The 19,517-nt window shown below is 44.0% G+C and overlaps 1 protein-coding gene across 4 annotated transcripts in view; it reads left to right on the top strand.

Annotated features, from left to right (window-relative positions):
• The window catches only part of LOC142582895 (histone acetyltransferase KAT7-like), a 111,204-nt gene that overhangs the window by 52,334 nt on the left and 39,353 nt on the right, over positions 1 to 19,517 (top strand). For all 4 annotated transcript variants that reach the window (XM_075693000.1, XM_075693001.1, XM_075693002.1 and 1 more), the window contains 4 exons: positions 1,511 to 1,723; positions 8,536 to 8,618; positions 17,447 to 17,524; positions 19,109 to 19,200. In XM_075693000.1, coding sequence (XP_075549115.1) covers positions 1,511 to 1,723; positions 8,536 to 8,618; positions 17,447 to 17,524; positions 19,109 to 19,200 — 466 coding nt within the window. The remainder of the gene's footprint in view (positions 1 to 1,510; positions 1,724 to 8,535; positions 8,619 to 17,446; positions 17,525 to 19,108; positions 19,201 to 19,517) is intronic.

Genomic DNA, 19,517 nt, shown 5'->3' with positions numbered 1-19,517 from the left:
AAGCTCACCCTTAATATGTTTGTACCTGCAGACAATTAAATGCAGGTTCGGCGTGAGATCACGCGCATTGGTTTGAACTGAGGACAGCTCGTTTGAAGTGGAATTTGATATTGCGGGCAGTCAGTGTGCAACTACCACTAATGCCTAATTTATATTTGTAGGAATGGTGAAAGCTTACGTGCGAGCAAAAAATAAAACTCCAAACTGTATTTGTAGAACAAAGCCTAAACTGACAGCATCACGAAGTCAAGGCTACATGCGTTATAGCTGCATTTTGCAGCGACACGCATTGGCGCAGGCGAGCGTGAAACCATTTGCGTTCCGACTGCCACGAAATTTCAGATGGGTATTATTTCAATAAAGCATTGTCCTTGTTGCTCTACCTTCGGCTAACTCTCCTTGTTGAGAAGCACATTCACTGCCTCAGTTTGCAGGATTTTCCGACCGCTGCATTATAACCAGTATTTCGTCTTGCATAATTGCTCTACAAGTGGTATGGGTATACATTGTGTTGTATGGGAGGGGAAACCAAAGTCAGAAAAGACCGCAATATATTCGGTCTCACACTAAAGGAGTTAGAAGTGTTCTGAACAGTATTTTGTGTCTGGTATAACTTGTTCAACTGTAGTCAAAACGCAACATTTTGATTTAAAGGTGGCTCTGGAACCTCTAAGCCAGCATAGAAGGCAGCTAGAGTAACTTCAAATCTTCATTTGCATTTTTTTGGTGCACAAAGGCTTATTGGACAAAATTGAGGCTAAACATTTTTTTTTTTATGCAAAAATTTCAATGCCAATGATCTCAATTCCATCAGAGAGTTTACAATATTTTCACACATTTTGTCCATGTCCTGCGTAGGAAGCATTGACAAAAGTTACTGTTTTAAGTTGTGGCTTAATTTTGAGTACATTGCACTTACTCTTTATTGTTAACCACTTCGCTAGCCCTGAGCAGATGCTCTAAGAATTCGTGATGCCATGGGAAGCTGGTGTAAGAATTTTAAAGTGGCATTGCCACCTATCTTTTGTTTTTGTTGTCTTTCTGCTTTACTGCTCACCGTAAGGTCACATTCGCTTCAGCAATTCAAAGATGTCACGCAACGGATCAACTGGCTGCCGATGTTCATATTGGCAAGCACGACCGGCCCGTCACCACACTGAAATGTCTCGCGCTTCGTTCCATTCACGTCCACTGGCACAACCACTGCATGTCAAATGCCCATGAGCACATTCTGATATCCTGCTCCTGAACTGCTGATTAGTTCAGCAGCAAGTGACTAAGCAGAAACGATAGCTTTTCAGCCAGTGACCGTTTGCGGCTAGCTTGGCCGTGCCACCTCTGCAATTTGTTGGCGTGAATGCCACCCGAGAGGCTGCCTCTTTTGTAACCTGTATAAATGAAAGATCATCATATGTAAAATGTTGTGCCTTTTTCATTGACGTATTAATGGAGGAAAATGTGCAGAGCTGCTTGGAAACTCACATGGTGAGTGGGACTGTGTTTCTTGCAGGCAAAACGGGCAGCAAGGACTCCGCTGCCGAGCTGTCACCAGTCGCCAGCCCTGAAGGCAGCCCACGGCGCCGCGCTGCCAAAGGCCGCCTGCCGGCCAAGAATGGTCGTGGGGGTGCGCGCAGCATCCTTCGTGAGATGCCTGCTGCTAACGGCCAGTCTCCACGAGAAGGAGATGAGCCTCACTGTACTGTGGCTGGTTGCGACTCCAAGGGTCAGTAGCGCATTTTGCACAGAGCAGTCGCAGGCGCACTTTTGCACACTACACAATATTTCTAAAATTAATTAAAGTATCCTTTCTACCACCTAATTTCCCGCTGCAACAGGATGCAAGAAGGTCACCCATGCACTGCGATTTAGATGCGGATTACAGAACTTGAAATTTGTTATATAATAGTCGAAACCACTTATAACGATACCGGTTTTAAACCTTTCAGGGTCGATTTTTTTCGCCATATGCCACCGCCCAGGGTCGATATTTTTATTGCAGATTCCAATTCTTCTTCGGGACTTATTTTGAAAAAAAATTAACGCAATTTTTCTAGGGTGACCGTAAAGTGAGAAAAAAATATTTTGCATTGGTATATATGTACTCTTCATTCGTGAACAAAAATAAAAAGGTAATAAACCTATAAGAAATAAAAATTTGATGCATTGTTATCACATAGTTCAAGGCCTTGAAAATGGGCACACGAGAGTATTTCGCAGGACTCAAATGTTCCTGCTCTTACAGTAATATATGTACATCCATAGCATAATCGAACTGCATAGGTGTGCGCACTCAAGAAAACTGGGGTTTTGTGCCCGTCAAAAACGCAAAATAAACTTCCGCTAATCTTCATGTTATCGCCAACCAGAGGCAGTTTATGCAAGTGTCAAAAAAGAAAAAAAAAAGAAAAGAAGAAGAAGCAACGGAAATGCATGCATGGCGGCATCCTTCCTATGCGCACCCCTGTGAGCACTAAACGAGCGAGAAACAAGCGATCGCCCTTTGAGCAATTAGTAACGAGATCGCCATCAGTTTTGCAAGCGCAAGAAGCCGATACCGCCTGCGGAACAAAACCAAAACCACCACCCGCTCGCCAATGCGCAAGCGGTAGTACTGTATTTACTCACATAATGATAGCACATATTCTAAAAAAAAAATTGATGCAAATTTAGGGGTGCGATCATTACGCGGGCTAAATTTTCGGCGAAAAAAAAAAAATATTTTCATCCCGCGTTTGCTTCAGGAAGACAGCGGGTCAGCAAGTAGGCGGCCACTGCTGAACAGTGAGGGACACCAAATAAAAAATGGCAGCCGGCAGAGCAAGCCAAACACGTCGAACAAGATTTTTTTTCTTCTCGTGAGTACATTACGCACATTGAAACAGTTTATTCTGTATCAGTAATGAATACCATGTTTACTCGCATAATGATCGCACTCGCGTAATGATCGCACCCCTGAATTTCGTCGTCAAAATTTGATTTTTTAAATTTCCCGTGTAATGATGGCACCCCGAACTTGTCACAGCAATATGTTGTATGCCAAGTCTAGCTAATAATGATCGCGCTTACCATCTGTCGAATGCTACGTGAATGACTCAGGACAAACCAGGTGGCCTGCACACACCAAACATTCTTGAGCAGATGCCCGATTTCATTCCTTTCGTCACTTTCATGACAAAAAAAAAAAGATACAACCAAACTTGCCTTTATTATGTGTAGGCTTTATAATGGTTGTGGTCAACAACAACAAAAAGGGGCCTTTCGATTCTTCTCGTCTGTACTCGTGGGCACGAAACAAATTGCGAGCGGCAACGACACGTTTGCACAGATACGTTAGAAGTGTACCCTATTCCTACGCCGAAGCTTGTAACACAGCTAAGATATTCGCCCGCCCTTAGCGGAAACGTGCTGTATTAGGATAGTAGTGAAGACAAATGCCGCAGTTTCCGCAGCATGCCCACCATGTGTTTCTATGTCACTGGCAGCTAAGCGCGCCCATCTGTTTCTGTCCCGTCAAAGTGGACGGGAGCAAACTAGCTCTAAAACAGACCATGCAACGAAAACCGAGAGAGGAAGGCGGGCGAAAAAAATTCCCTGCATTCCCACATTGTGACAGCACATGACAGAAAAGAAAAAGTTAGGAAATTGGCGTACTTTCTAAATGTACAGGTGGCGCCATAAATATACGCCATCGTCCATTTTTGGACTTGTTTGCAGCGCCGTATATTTACATCATTTACCCTCAAAGTGTTAACAATATATCAATTATAACAATGAAAGGCTGCTGCACCCTCAACTTTTGTATGTTTTCTTTGGGGAGATAATCCGCCTACTTCAATGTCCCCATGCCGCATTATTGGTCAAAACGATGAAGTCTGGCTGCTGGGGGTCCATGCTGAAAGGTAATGGAATGCGAAATCCTTGAAAAAAAAAAAAAAAGTGACATGCGAGCCGCTGCACGATTGCCCGCCACCCCAACTGCCGCCACCCCAACTGCCGCAGCATGCTTCTCTCCATGAGAGATGCATGCCAGCCTCACGTGCATCTCTCCCATTGCCCTTCCACCCCTCCGAACATGAATGGGCTGCACCTATAGCTCTGCGCCATGCCACCCTCCGAAATACAAATGGACCACGCCAACTGCGCTGACAACACTGCCAGCACTGCTCCCAGATTGCTCGGTGGGCCCTCACAGCTGGTTCTTTATTCTATGGCCTTCATTCTGCGCAATTCTGCTAACGGATTAAGTCACTCATGCTTGTCTTTGTTCGTTGCATCGAAGTCGTTCCTGGCCACGTTGTTTTTCAGCCTCATTTGACTGACCGCCCAAATGGAAGATGGCTGATCTGCCCACTGTTCATCAGCAATGCACGATGTTGCCAGTGAAAAGAAAGCGTACTGTTATCGATTTGAAAACGAAGGGCTTCTAACCGATGAGGTGATCGTCGCGAACATACATGCATCAGATAGCGACAGCAAGGGCCACGACGGCAGCACTGATGCGGTAGGGCAGGCTACCTCATCATTGTTCCTGCAGGAGGTCCTGTAGATGGTTCAGTCTCCATGGGCTTGTTTTCACGAGGGACCTTCCGCTTCGCTATGTGAAGCACCTGGAGGCCTTGGAGAAGGTTGTCGGCAAGCTTCGTGTAAAGCAAGCAAGGCTGATGGACATGTGGTTTTCTTATGCAAGCCAGTGGGAAGTACGTGGCGAGATGCTAGTGGTGGTCGGTAGGGGTTGGCACAGCATGAAGGCACAGGGGTGAGGCAGAAGGGGGGGGCGGGGTTCTTCTCCAGCAGCTGTTGCTTACTGCGCGGCTGTGCGGGCACCGTATCTTGAAATCAATCTGCAACGTAGCCAAAGTGCACAAACACATGGGCCTCATCTTCAAAGTGATATTTGCAGAGTGCACGTAGTGCCGGCAGCTTCATATGCGATGTGCTTTCTACATTTCGTTTGCGTTGAAGCGAGGGCTGTACAAAGGTAAATTCGCTTGATGCTAATGCCGTGATTCCTCGCTCCAGCATTTTTCAGCAAGTTTCTGAGTTTCTTCAGTCATCGAGCGAGATGTGTTCATGTTTACTTGTGCCTGCATGACACCATACTTTTAACTTAGTTAGTAAGCGAACGTTTAAAAGTTTATACGGCCAATAAAACTACTATCCTTACTTCGTATAGCTATCTATTAATTTGCTATTGCAATCGATGCTTTGCTTTTCTGGCTAAACTGTAACAACTTTTTTTCTCCACGCCAGTTGGCGCGACGAACACGTGGATGGAGAAAGAGCCATCTCAACATCGGGCATGTTGGACCGCGTTGGCCGCGTCGGTTGCATTGGCTGCTCCAGTGATTCGAAGTATAGACGTTGTTCACGCCAATGTGATGTAGCTTGTGTGCACGCATGCTCACTCTACATCGGATTTTGTACGTGCCTTAACCGAGTGATTTTTTTCTCTGGCTTTCATTAGTTAGAATTTTGCATAATTCAAATTTTTCTAGCATCCCCACGGAATTCGAATGAACGAGCTTTTATTGTATTTCTAGAAGTGTATTTTCTCCTCTTTTGGGGTTTTAGCTGAGCTTTGACTCAAAAGGTGACAGCGTGTCATCCAAGGACAATGCAACTCCCATCGCGTCGAAAAAGTACTGAGAACGATGTTTTTGAGTCTGCCATGTGTTTTGTTCTTCTGTCAGATGGGAATCTGAGGACCATACCAAAAGAGCATTTGCCATTATCTGTGTTCTTTCTTTCTGCCTGCATTACCACAAAAATAAACCATTCTGTTTATTTTATAACGTCCACAAGAAAAGCCCAATGCGAGGGATTCATCACCTCTGTAACATGCCAACACTGAGAGGGATAAGTCCTGTCAGTTCAATCAATCAAAGAGTTTCCAGTCAATCATTTCAGAAATAATCCATGTGAATCCTCAGAATTTTGAATCATGCCAATTCAATCAGTCACTCAGTCTGTCATCTGTCAGTGAGTCCATCCAATAAGCTTTTATGGAATAAATACAGTGGAACCCCGGTTATACGTCCCCCGGTTTTACGACGGATTAGTGCAGTCCCGGCGAAGTTCTCATAGAAGCAATGCATTAAAAACCCCGGTTATCCGCCGCAATTTTAAGCCTAACCCGCATTATACGACGATCCTCAAAAGCGCGGGACAGAATGACGGACGAAAGAAAAGTGCCGCGGATCTATTTCCTCGCTCCAACTCTCCACGAGCGGAGCGCTTGACACCGCTCAACTGGTTCACTCCGGCGCAGCTTTCTTCCCTGTCTCGTCTCATTATTCGGTTCTCTCTCCCCCACCAGCAGCCGCCCGTGACGCTCGCTGTGCTGAAATAGTGCCTTTTCTTCTCCACAATCACTTTCTCCCTCTCTTCTCGGCGGTGTCGCCTCTCGTCGCGTTGGAGAAGCATTTTTCTCCTTCCAGTTTCCCAGCAGCAGATCACCCACAAGGTAGCGCAGAGAGGCCTAGGTTTATCGCACGTGTTCTTTATCATAATCCTAGTGACCAGCGTTCAGTGGAGGTTTTGAGTTGTGTGGAGCAATGCGATGCATGATGTCCTGAAAGCGGACAGTTCTGTCGCTCGGCGATAAGCTGAATATTATCGAAAAAGCAGAAAAGCGGCATAGAGCCATGAAAGCCAGCATTGCCTGGGACTTTAAGATACCCGAATCTTCGCTTAAGACGATCCTGGTAAACAAAGCGGTGATATTGCAGAATGCCAACATTCGGGCTGAAGCGGAAAGCGGCAAAAGAAGGACAGCATGAGAAGTTAGAAAAAGTTCTTGTCAAGTGGCTGCATCAAGCACGGAGCTCTTTGATCAACGTTGACAGCGCCATTCTAAAAGGAAAGGCGGACCTTGTGGCATTACGTCTGGGCATCGACTTTCAGGCATCGAATGGGTGGCTGGATCGCTTTAAAAAACGAAACAGGATTGTGTGCAGCCACTCCTGCGGAGAAAGCACTTCCGTGGACGTTTCGACGATGAACGAGTGGATGGAGTCGCTGCCGGAGATGATTGCTGCGTACAGGCCCTGCAACGTTTTCAACGCCTATGAGAGCGGTATTTTTTACCATATGCAGCCCGAGCAAACCCTTGCGTTTAAGGGTGACAACTGTCATGGTGGCAAGCATAGTAAAGAGCGTGTGACGGCACTATTCTGTGCTAACGAGGACGGTTCCGAGAGGCTGCCCGTGCTCGTTGTTGGAAAGTTTGCAAAGCCACGGTGCATTAAAACTTGAAGATGCTGCCGTGCAGCTACAACTTCAACAAAAAAGCGTGGATGACATCTTCGCTCTTCAGCAATTTTTTGCAGCAGCTGGATAACAAAATGGGTGCTAAGGCGAGGAAAATATTGCTTTTCGTGGACAACGCACTGTGCCACCCACCCGATACGTCCAGCCTGTGGAACATACAGGTTGTTTTTTTCCCGCCCAACTGCGCAAGCTGGCTGCAGCCGCTGGATGCCGGCATCATTAAGTGTGTTAAGCAAGGGTACCGGGAGCGATTAGTGCAGCGTCGGTTGGCAGCTGTGGAGAGCAGCGAGTCGGAAAAGGAGATCACTGTGCTCGATGCCATGCATTTTATTGCCAGTTCGTGGAACGCATTGTTGCGAAGCACAATCGCTAACTCGTTCAAGCACTGTGGCTTTAAGTGAGAGACTGCCTCCTCTGCTGGGGACGCACCAACCTTGATGCCACTCGAGGCTGATGCAGGCTTTGCCGACGACGATTTCGAGGGTTTAAACCTCACCACGACCTTCGCCGAGTACATGGAGGCCGACGACAACGTTGAGATCTGCGGCGAGGTGTCGCTGGATGACGCCATCGAGGAGGCTTTGCCTAGTGCTGACACCGCTGCGACGTCGGATGAGGACGATGCCACAGATGACGTACCTGTGCCTACCACGTACGCCGAGGTGCTACGGCACATAGATGGCATCTGGAACTTCATCTGTTCACATGACGCCGCAGAGGACCTCCTTTTGGATGTTGCCCAGCTTGAGCAAACGCTCTTGGTTCACGGATCAAACAAGGTCCAAAAGAAACTTACAGACTTTTTTTAAAGTTCGCGCCGGCTGGCGGGAATCGTGGCAGTGGGCAGCGGAGTGCTGTAAAGGTTTGTTTGAATGAAGCATGATTGGTACCTGTACTGCAGCATTAATTCTTATTGCAGTTACTTTTTTGATAATTTGGGTTTCCAAGCCCTGGAGAGTATGTTCGTAGTTTACATTGAAGTTTCTCGTAATTCCGTCGCGCGAAATAAGTAGTATTTTTATAGGCATAATTTATGTTCACATTTTACGACCCTTTTTGGCGGTCCTGAGAAAGTCGTATAATCGGGGTTCCACTGTAATAGGATTTTTTAATTCCACAGGACCAAAGTTCTGTCATAACGAAGTAGAATTCGGATGGTATCTGCTCGTTTGTATGGGATAGTGACCCTTCTTTGCAGTACAATTATGGCTTGGCATTCTGATATGTGCCACTCAGTGTGTGAATCACTTACATTTTTTTTTCCAGGCCATCTGAGTGGCAGGTTTCCATCACATGCCACAATTGAGTGCTGTCCACTGTATCACAACACCACGGCAGCTGACTGTGAGGTACGTTCCCCTTTTCGTATGTCTCTTTGGCACAGGACAACTGTTGTGCCAGGTTATTAAGAACCCTTTATGGACAAATGTTGCCTATGGGCAACATACCATAAAGATTTTCTTTTTCGGAGTTCTGGTATCGAGTTCGAAGTTTCTTGCTAAATGCCTTTGTCCAACGCTAAACGACAGGCAGAAAGTCTCCATTTGTTGGTTTAGAGCAGACGCACAGGACAAAGAAGAAGAAGTTTAGCTCGTTTTGTATTGAAAACACGGGTCAGAGGAAAAGACAGATGCAACAGCTCCTGCTGCAGTAGTACCACGCATGTGATGTATAGCAAGTATATTTAAACCTCGATGTAACAATGTCGGTAAAATAAGTAATTTGCTTTGTTGTATCAAAATTTCGTTATATTGACATTCAACCTTTTGTGCAAATGAGTACAGTTGCCAATGGATTTTTCTCACATGGAAGGGGCAGCAAAGTTTTGCATAGTTATTTGGCAATCATAAAAGCAAATTTGAATAAGAAAGAAAAGAACATGTTGTTGAATTTGAGAGTTGGTGACAAAAAGTATGGTTTCATACCGTGCCAATGATATCTTCACATCGGCGGTATGTATCGAAGCGAGTCCAGTGTGTCCACTTTGCTGCCACCCTTGGTTGATTGTGTTGCCGGCAGTGGGAGGACGCTATCGTGAAAAGCACTGGCAGCAGGAAGAAAATGCTTTGTCTGCCTCTTTCTTCAACGAATCTCCTAAACTCGAGATTACGCCAGCTCCAGTAGTAAACACGCAGGAAGACAGCGCATATGATGGCACCCCATTTCAGTATGCCTACTCCTTGCACTTGCAGCAGATCACCTCTAAAACAGAGCGTGGGCTGCATATGCGTGCGGGCTGCGTATGTGCTGAGCCGCGCTGACAGCTATGCGCAGCCACGGCCACGCTAAGGAAGGAAACACGTGCCACCCTCCCCTAATTTCCCTCTCCCTTCCCCTTGCATGCACTTGATCACATTACCGCAAGCTCACTCTCCTCCCACCCTTTCAACTTGCTCACGTGGGAAGCCAGTGTTCATCAAGCCACTATCCTTTTAGGCTCGCCCTCGCACAGTTTTACTTGCACGAATGCCTACAGCATGCGGGGCGCAATAGGATCTTATTGCACATGGACTATATACGGAACAGGACACTGTGGGCCTCTTCGATTATCGGTCCCTGACAGTCCCAAACTGCTTGGGACTGCTGTCCCACATTCGATTTTCTCTAACAGCTTCAGAACCTCCACCCATCAGTCCGAGAGCTACTAGAATCGCATGAGCTAGTAAACCAACTGTACTAGACTCTTTTTTACAAATATTAACGATGTGTTGGTTGCAGCTGAAGTTTGAAAAAAATGTGACACCTAAAATTTTATGCTCATAGATGAAAAAAATATCTTTGCTGGCATAAACTAAAGATTGTGTTGATTGAAGTTTTCTATTTTTTGCTTGTAATATGATTGCTTTTGCCTTCAATGGATTAATTTTTATTAAGTTTTTGGTAGACCAAAGGAAGAGTTTGTCTAATAATTTATCGCACCGAACAATCAATTCGTTTACATCAGGGCCTAGAAAAAGCACACTTGTATCATCTGCATATATAACAAAGCTCACACTGGGGTCAATATTGATAATGTCATTGATATAGGCATTAAATAACAGTGAACCAGTACACTTCCCTGAGGAACACCACTTAGCACAAGTAGGTACGATGACTTTTGATTACCTAATTGAACGCATTGCTGTCTGTTCTGTAAATATGATCTTATCAAGGCAAGTGCTGTACCATGAATATCGTACAAATGTAATTTTAGTAGTAAAATGTTATGATTAATGCAATCAAAGGCTTTGCTGAAGTCAAGAAAAACACCTAATGTGAAAAAGCTTTGTTCAATATTTTGCAGAATAATTTCTAATAAAGCTGTCTCTGTTGACCTTCCTTTTCAGAAACCAAATTACAGTCGGTTATTATGCTCTGGAGTAAAAAAATATAGATATGCAGGAATAGATTGTTTTTTCCAATCTCTTTGAAAATACAGGAATAATAAGTATAGGTCTATATTAGAAGCCTGGTTACTGTCTCCACCCTTGAACAACACGGTTACCCTATTTCTTTTCATATCTTCTGGAAAAACTCCCGACTCAAGTATCAAGTTAAATATGTCACTCAAGTCTGGAGTGATAAATTCTAAGACATATTTTATTGGTTTTATTTGAGTGTTGTCAATGTCCAGTGCCTTAGTGTTTTTTAGATTCATAAATGTCGTGTAAATTTCTTGTTCATCTGTTGACGCAAGAAAAATGCCATCAAGGCATTTATTTCCTGTTGTAGTTATGACTGAGTCTGCCAATAAAGATGTGCTTCCTGATATGCCAGCATTAACAGAATGATTGTTAGGTGATCTGCAAGCTCTTCACCAGAAAGTTCAAGAGTGTCAATGGAGATTTTTGCCTGTGTGACGTCCCACTTTCCATAACCAAGAACATCATTAATTAACCGCCACACCACGTCAGGTCACTGACTTGCACTTAATATTTTCGCATAATAAGCTTTCTCAGCTTGCTTGAGTTCCTGATTCAACTTGTTCCAACTTTCCTTAACTTATTTGTTCGTTAACTATACACGCATGCACCCGCTGTCTCCTATGACAGTACGAGCACAGATATTCCTAATAAGTGTACTGCAGAGCTATTTCGGACGTGCCTGTGGTGACCTGAACCCTTGGGGGCAGTTGATCTGAACCCTTGGGGGGCAGTAAAAGGCATGCATTCATTTTTTTCAGACTTTCAGATTTTTCGGACTTTTTGCCACCCCTAGGGAGTGCGAAAAATCGCACATTGACTATTTGCACATTTAAATGGAACATAATTTTTTTCTGGCATTTAAATGTTCAGTCATTAAAGGGTTAACTGAATTGCGGCCTCTTAGTAAATGCCCATCGGCATCACTATTTTAGTGTGAAATTATATACATTCACAAACTGATAATTCAAACTTAGTGGGGACCGCCTAAATTTCCGAATAATCAGCAGTCCAATGCATTAGACGTAAAACAAGTGACTTCATTGCATAAATGGCCAAAAGAAATGTGTCATATGAACAGGTGACCACTCTCGGGGATACTTGCGCTTTCACAGGACTTCACATTACCAGCATCAGACATGTCAGCATCTACGAGCAGCAAGGTTCTTGGCATAGTGCAAGTACGCTTGCTGTCCTACTACAGTGCCAGGAACATGGTTGTCTTTCAACGCATCCATTGCTAGTCATGTGAAAAGTTGCAAAAGCGAAAGGATCTTCGAAAGTGATTGTTCGAGAATACAGCCCAAGTTTGTCAACGTATTGCTGCACGCACATATGTTTGCCTGTGATGTGGTCAGCCCACATCTTAACCATTGTCATGCTGTCACCGCAGATGAAAGTACAGTAAAAGAACGCACCAAATCTTCATCCCCTGGCAACGTAACAGATGTTTGCCACACTGTCGTAGCTGAGTGGTAGATGCTTTTTTTCACCACAGTCATTGTCCGGCTCTTTAGGCACAGGAATTGAGGGTGAAGTTGGCACCGCTTGATCCAGCTTGAAGAACCCACCCGGACACTAGATAATTGCTGACACAAACACTGGACACACAGAACCAATTCCAGCAGAACTTGCACCCTTGAATAAGAAGGCAGCTAATGCACAGAATTAAAAAATGCATCTTTACAACAGCTTGCCAGGCTTGGCTTGGCTTGGCTTGTCCTGCGGTTTGGGCGGGGTCGGTGTTGGATCAACTAGGTTTCACTAATTTCAGTTTCGAGAAGTCGCCAGCAACATAGCCAATGGCAATGCCGTGATTAATCAGAGTCATAATATTGCTATTTCTGCTAGACTAAATAGTCAAATTAGCATGCAGACCCACAGATGGAGTCCGAATTATCGAACTGCATGCTGTAGGGTGTCTGAAATTTCGGTTGTCTTTATTCATTAAGTCTACGGGGCTAGTGGCAGTGTTGCGAAGGAATCCGAATAATCGAGTGTGTCCAATTTATTGGTCGATGGTTATAGCTGACTAAAGTCAGCTTACTATAGCTGACTTTACTCTAGTAAAGAGCCCTCACAATACATCTAGTTATGCCCATAATAATTTATTTCTAAAAGACAGATGTCTTCCCTGGTTTCTGGGGTTGGCCATTGTGGAAAAGTTACCAAAGAATCACTGCAATAGCGTCGGTGGTTTGTCATTTGTTGATACACTTATGTGCTGAGCAATCTGGGCTTCTCTTTCACCATCAAGATGTTGTGTAGCGAATGGATACAGAGATGGAATAATGAAGTCTATTTGTAGGTGCTAATCATGGTGCAGCAAAGAAGCACAGTGAGCAATTGCTGGTCTATCTCTCACATGCACATTTGTCAGCAATGTCCTCACCTAAGAAGGTGTGCACAACCTCTACTAATTGCATAATTGCACTCTTAGAGTTGGCAGAATGACAGTGCAATGACAATTGTAAAGCATCGTTAGCTCTGTGTTATTTCACCTTCATCTGTGCACAGCCATGGCTATTGAGCCAAGGGACAACAGCAATGACGTTTATCACTTTGGGAAGGCAGTCAGAGCTGTCACTGGCATTGTGCTGTTATATAAAGTGAAACCTGAAATGCCAACTGCAAGAAAATTTTGAACTGCATAAAATGTCTAGTTTGAAATTATGTAGTTGTAGAGGAGCCTCTGTGCAAAATTTGACGTTTGAAATATGAGCCAGAGCGTCACAGAAAGTTCTAAAAAACACATATTTTATGCTTAAATTGAATAAAACACTGCCATTACCACTCAGTGGAAAGGATGCATAACCTAATGCGTGGCTCCTCGACATGACCTCCTCTAGGATGCCATGCTGCTGCGTAGTGTAGATATCAAGGCCTTCGTGGGACATCAAGATGAGCCCATAGTCACTTTCGCCCTCTGCCCTGCCGACGCAATGCTGACGTGCCGTGCTGACGCAAACAGCCGTGTCCTCCACCAGAGAGGTGTGGAGTACCCGAGTGTGATAGAGTGCCTCACTGCATGCTCAAAACCGTGCATGGTGGGAGAGAGGTTATGCACATTGAAGCATCTTGGAGTTTAAGGAAGGGGGAGAGAGCTAAGTCGGAGAAGCGCATCTTGAGTGTGCCTGCGTGCTGTTTTTATTGAGTGCGTGCGGGGGCAAAAGGCAGTGCAGCAGCCCCATTGATCAAGCTGATAAGGGACTCTGCGGCCAGCCTTGATGAAGTTCTAGCGTGGCGCGCTAACTCGGTGTGTGTCAGCATAACACGGATGCGCGACGCAGTTTCGCTACGCCAGTGAAAAGTGAATGCTCATACAGTCTAGCGCCTGGTGCAGTCAGCATGTCCAGCTGTGTTCGGCATGCTTTGGCACAGCTCGCACAGGAATATAACATGTCCTACGTCACGCCGAAGCTGCTAGACCAGAGTGCATTGTGCGCTAGTTTGGCTTGCTGGCAACATGGTGGCTTATAGTTTAGGTGTAGTGAAGACATTGTACTGAGTTTGTGCCTTGGCCAAACAAAAAAGTGCTCGTTCACCACCCACTTGTGCACTTACACTGCAGCAACAGCTGATTGCTGTGCTGCTGTGGGCCATGTTCAACACTTAGTACTACACAGGAGGCAAGTGTTCGACAATTCGTGCGTCACCGGCATGACATATTGAACTCAAATCTCTTGCCCAAATATGTGATTTGTATGATGCCTGCCAAAAGCCACAGGACATCAGGCACAATTTAGGGGGCCTAGCAGGAGAAAGTTGCCCAAGATAGACTCGTGGCTGCCGAGATTTCTGAAGAACACTATGAGCATATCCTACGTTGCAGGATGGCCAAGGAGATCCAGTTGGCATTCTCGTAATTGGATGTGAAATATGATACATTAGCAGACAGATTAAGAATAATAAACATGAAAAAGAAACACAATAGAGACATGTAATCAACATTTTTCATTAAATCAGTTGAACAAACATGTATGTTGACCTTGTCTTCATTAGCTTGAGCACTTGGTTGACATTGTCCTCTTTTATAAATTGGGCACATAAATACATTCAGGCGCACGTTACGTTCGAGTGCACATTTTTTTTCTTGCTGTAGGCCCATAAAAATTCAATGCGCATTAGAATTGTGTAAATATAGTACTTGAGTAGCTAATGAAGCACTAATCTTTTCCTTTGGCGTTTTCAGCATTCCTAGAAGCCATGTGATGTCTCCGTAAGTGTGGTGCTTAAAACTGAAGCTTTGGAGTATTTAGGAGCATTTTGCACATGATTTTTTTAAAGCTGGCTATTGCTTTGCATGTTTTCAGATCTAGCAGATTTTATGGCCAGTTTACTATGTAGGCAATTCGTACAGCAGGTCGTTGAAGGAGTCTTAAAAGATTTATCATTGTTAGCGTCAAGCATATCTCAGCAATGCTGTCTCAAAGTTTTGCACTTCTCAAAAGTCTGTATGATGTGGTGGAGTCTAGCTAGTCACTGCCTATCAGCAAACATCAGGTAAAGACAAAAAGCAAAATAACTCAGCATCATTTGTGGTGCCAGGCCTCCTAAGCTAAGTTTATTGCATCATGCAGGTTGGTTGAAGTCAATGTTTTACGCACACTGTTGACAGCAGGATAACATTCAGAATTAAGGTACACAAGAGCACTATATCTTGTTTTGCCAAGAAGTGTACATAAAATTTGTTTTATTTTGTGCACTATTCTTGTATTCTTGCAATGCCTTTTTTCAGTCTCTTGATTCCTTTTATTAGCAGTAAGCTTATCAGAACCAAATTGTTTGCACATACCAGGATGAAATGGCACCAGCAAGGTGAAGTTTGTTTACGCCCAAGTCTGTTAGTAGGGAAAAGAATGGTTATGATGATTAAACAATGGGAAGAGGATTCAAGCTACCAAGTGACCATTGAAGAATGTGAGAAGGGAGGTTGGTCGCAAGGTAGCGAAACCTATCAAAGACGTACTTTGGACTTAGTTGATAAGACAGCAAAGAATGTACCTACATTCAAATTTAATAGACCAATCTGATGGTTTGTTCCACTACGTCAGCACTGCAGCAAAAGACGCCAGTAAGGGTAGTCTATAGTACACGGAAAGAGCTGTCATTGCAAGCACAATATTTTACTCACTCTTTACTCTCATTCCTTGAGTTGTTGGCTCGGCTTCTGGAGCAAGGTAATGGGGAAAATATTAGGGCAGTTGGGTACAGTGTGAACTTGGTTAAGAAAATGCTGTCGCATCTAGCACTAGCCTCACAAGGCCAAAATTAGTCTGCAGCCTTCCACTACGACATGCCACATGTAGCCTTGGGTTGTTGAGCTGGAGACACAAGGTATGACTTGGAACCCTATACGGCATATGAACAGTCATAACATCTAAGTCTCTACAGGTTATATTGGTTGTGACATTCAGAGCGGCTGCCTTTTGGGCGTGTTGCACATCATAGCATGGTTCTCCCGCTTAAAATCCACCAGTTCATTCAGTTAAAAATATTACTTAAAAGGTGCGTATTTGTACACATTCTGTGCGACTGCTTATGAGTACTTGTGACAGCAAGAAACAGTACAGCAATGCGAGTACAGCCAACATTTGTTAATTCGATCGAGACGGGACCAATGAAACTGGTCAAATTATCTCATGGGTCAAATTAAACAAAAGGCAGAAAAATGACGAAACACGGCATTGATTCACTTGGCAATATTTGCTTTTAAAGTTATCTTCGCTGCAATACAGCTGTGTTATGTGGCAACGCATACCAAGCAGGGGAAAGTGCTGCTGTTAGGTGACATGCATGTTTCTTGATTTACACAACACATCCATGTCTCCAGTCACAGTACGAACACCAAGATACCTGATAAGTTTGCCGGCAGACCTTCAGAGCTTTAGAATGGCCCTTGCTCTTTTGCTGGCTTTAAACGTCCCCCTCAACTTTCTCCTTGACTTTTTGAGTATTTAGTCTTACCGCCTCCCTTTTCACTAACTTTCCCAAAATTTCTATAATTTTTCTCTGCTTCTCAATGCATACTAGGCCCCGTTAATGGTTTCGTATACGAGACACGCATGGCGGGTGGAAGGAGGGCTCAAATCATCATAGCAACATAAGAAACAGCTCTTAATGACCGCCAGTCTGCTTAATAGGGATCTAGGTACTTCTATCATGACTGGAGGCGGCGCGTGCGCACCTGTATGATTAGGCACATACCGTGTGCCGTGACAATGGTGCTTTTCCATTTCTTATATGCTTCACTGCAATAAATTGCTTGTGCTTCACCCCATAACATGGCTGAATTGTGGCGAAGTTAACCAGTCAAGTTTGAATTATTTGGCGAAGGCCAATATTGGAGATCGACTAAACGAAAGTCTGAGCCCATAGTATGGGCGCTTGCCAGTGGGTTCAGTCGGGATCGAATTGGGAAAAAAAAACTAATTAACCGAAGTCAATATAGTGGAAGTCTACTGTATTTGCATTGTAATAGTCATGACCCACACTGCATGGAAGTAGCCAATAAAGTATGCTGTGGTGAGCAGAGGCGTAGTAACTCATGACAAGCGTACCTACACGATCAGTCATTCTTAGAGCTCTGTGTCCTTTTTTTGTTTGATGAAGTTCTGTCTGGTATGTCCATGCCGTGTAATTAATTAACATAATCATGTGGAAAAAAACTCTCAAGACCACTCATTGTAATGTATCATAACTGTAGTATTTAAGAGTGGCCTTTGTTTTATGTAGCAGTTGTACCTAACATGTTTGTGTTGCTTTGTTTCATGCAGGAGCAGTACAAGGCACGAACCAAGAAGAAGGTGGAACGGCAGCAGCAGATTAACCGGCAGATCAGCCTCAAAAAGCCCGTAAGTATAAAATAAATCCCTTCAAAAATGTGTGCCAATCAGACTAACTGATACATTAAAGACAATGAAGCCGTATAAGTGAGTTCTCACACCCCTCATAAGTGCTAGGCATCTCTTTGCTGGGTTATGGCCTTGCTTCAACACAGAAACAGTTGCTGCTACATTAGAGTGAAGTTATGGCTGGCTCTTCTTTGTGACAGCCCCCGCGCAGGCGGCGTTGCAGCACCATGGCACCAGCTTTCACTGCTGTAGCCTATAAACTTCTAGCTGACCTCCATCGAGGAGCTGTTATAATGAGGTGTGAGAAGCGGAAATTAATTTACTGATTAAAAAAAATATGCATATAAGTTGTCTACTTTAATGAAATATACACAAAGTAACTTTTATTTTATAATTACTGATCATTACGTTTTCAAGCAAATTTGGGGCTTTGACTTGCATTGCACTGGCATTTGATAGGGACCAGGCTGTTGCACACTGCCGCACAAGAACTGTACAGAACTCCCCTTACCAGCTTCGCTATAAAACTTCCCAGGCATCAGCAAATGGGAAGCTCTCAATTATAAGCTATAAAGTGAACAGGGAGCGTGTCTTTACAGACGGCACTTGCTTCCCAAACTTCCCCTTAGGAGCTCATTTCGGCATGAAAAAAGAAAACTACCATAATGATTCACTTTTTTACATGATATGCTTTAATTGCATGTTAACAACACAGATATGTCTGAAGGTAGTGTGTAAAATCTAATTTAATAAAACTTTATGATGATTGTCTGCCACTAGAGGTGCATTTGTCATAAACTGAAAAGTGGCATTTGCTCCTGGCAAGCTGAGGTTGTAATGATTCCCTAATGGGCTAAAAAGGTACAAAAGGCAAATGTTGAATTCACATGGATTGTTGGAATTGCCTTTCTAGAAATCTTGGAGAATCTGTTCTTTACCAAGATATGTCTTAGCTGCAGAGAAGCTATCAACTAAAGGGGCCACCCAAATCTTCCAAAATTCAAATCGTATGCAACGTAGCTGCCTTGAAAACCATGAAAGTCACACTCTGTCTCCTTGATGTTAGAAGCCCACTCACAGAGGGCACCCACTCCCATAAGTAATCCTGACCAAGTGGTCTCAAGAGTTAGCTTCAGTGAGTACTTAGGTAAGAAGAATTATTAAAATTGAAGTAGCTACATTTTGTTTAATGCTCAAGTGCAAAGTAAACTATTCTTTATTACCAGTAGTTCGAGTGCGTTAACCTGCGCGGGATTAGGTACCATATCTTCACAGTGGCAGCACCCATTGTGTCTTACGTTTACATCATGATTCTTGCTTATGAGAGCTCGGTTCTCAGTAAAAGGGATGCTTTGGACATTTTGAAATGCTGCTCTAACACTTTAGCTTGACCTAATATTTGGCTATTGTTGCCACTGAACCAGTGGGTTCTTTCTGCCTTCAGAGATTGAATTAACAAGAGCCCAATGTATATTCTCTATGCATACCTCTTGCTCTGCAGTAATCTGATGGTTATGCTAGTGTTTGTAACCTTTTTCTCGCCAACTGAGCAGTAGACGTATAGCTATGCAAATTGCTTGGCAGGTGCAGACTCCTGAGCAGAAGGAATGCTACCAAAAAATGTTGGACCAGAGGAGAGAGAAGCTATCCCCAAGAACGCGGTCCAAAGGCATGCTGTAAGTGAAATATCAGTATAAATGGAAACTCGACCCTCTGCTTGTTTTGAATGAGCTTGTCCTGTTCAAAGCACGAAAAGAGTCGGGCTTCCATTTGCAATTTGCATGCTTGTTTGCAGTCGCTGGACACAAAATGTTGTCATTGAAATTTTGCTCCCAAATGTCGCTTTTATTTTTATGTGCACTTTAGTGCAGGTTTTATTTCATTGGAACTAGAACAACCAGCGTAAGACTCCTACAACAATCTTTTTGGCTTAGTTTAAGTTCAGTCTGGCTCTTTTGGTACACAGTATGGTGTATATTTACCGATAAAATAT

The sequence above is a fragment of the Dermacentor variabilis genome, chromosome 5 (assembly GCF_050947875.1).
Source record: "Dermacentor variabilis isolate Ectoservices chromosome 5, ASM5094787v1, whole genome shotgun sequence".
Classification (NCBI taxonomy): Eukaryota; Metazoa; Arthropoda; class Arachnida; order Ixodida; family Ixodidae; genus Dermacentor; species Dermacentor variabilis.
The sequence above is the reverse complement of the archived record's forward strand: the minus strand, read 5'-3'. Positions and strand labels throughout refer to the sequence as shown.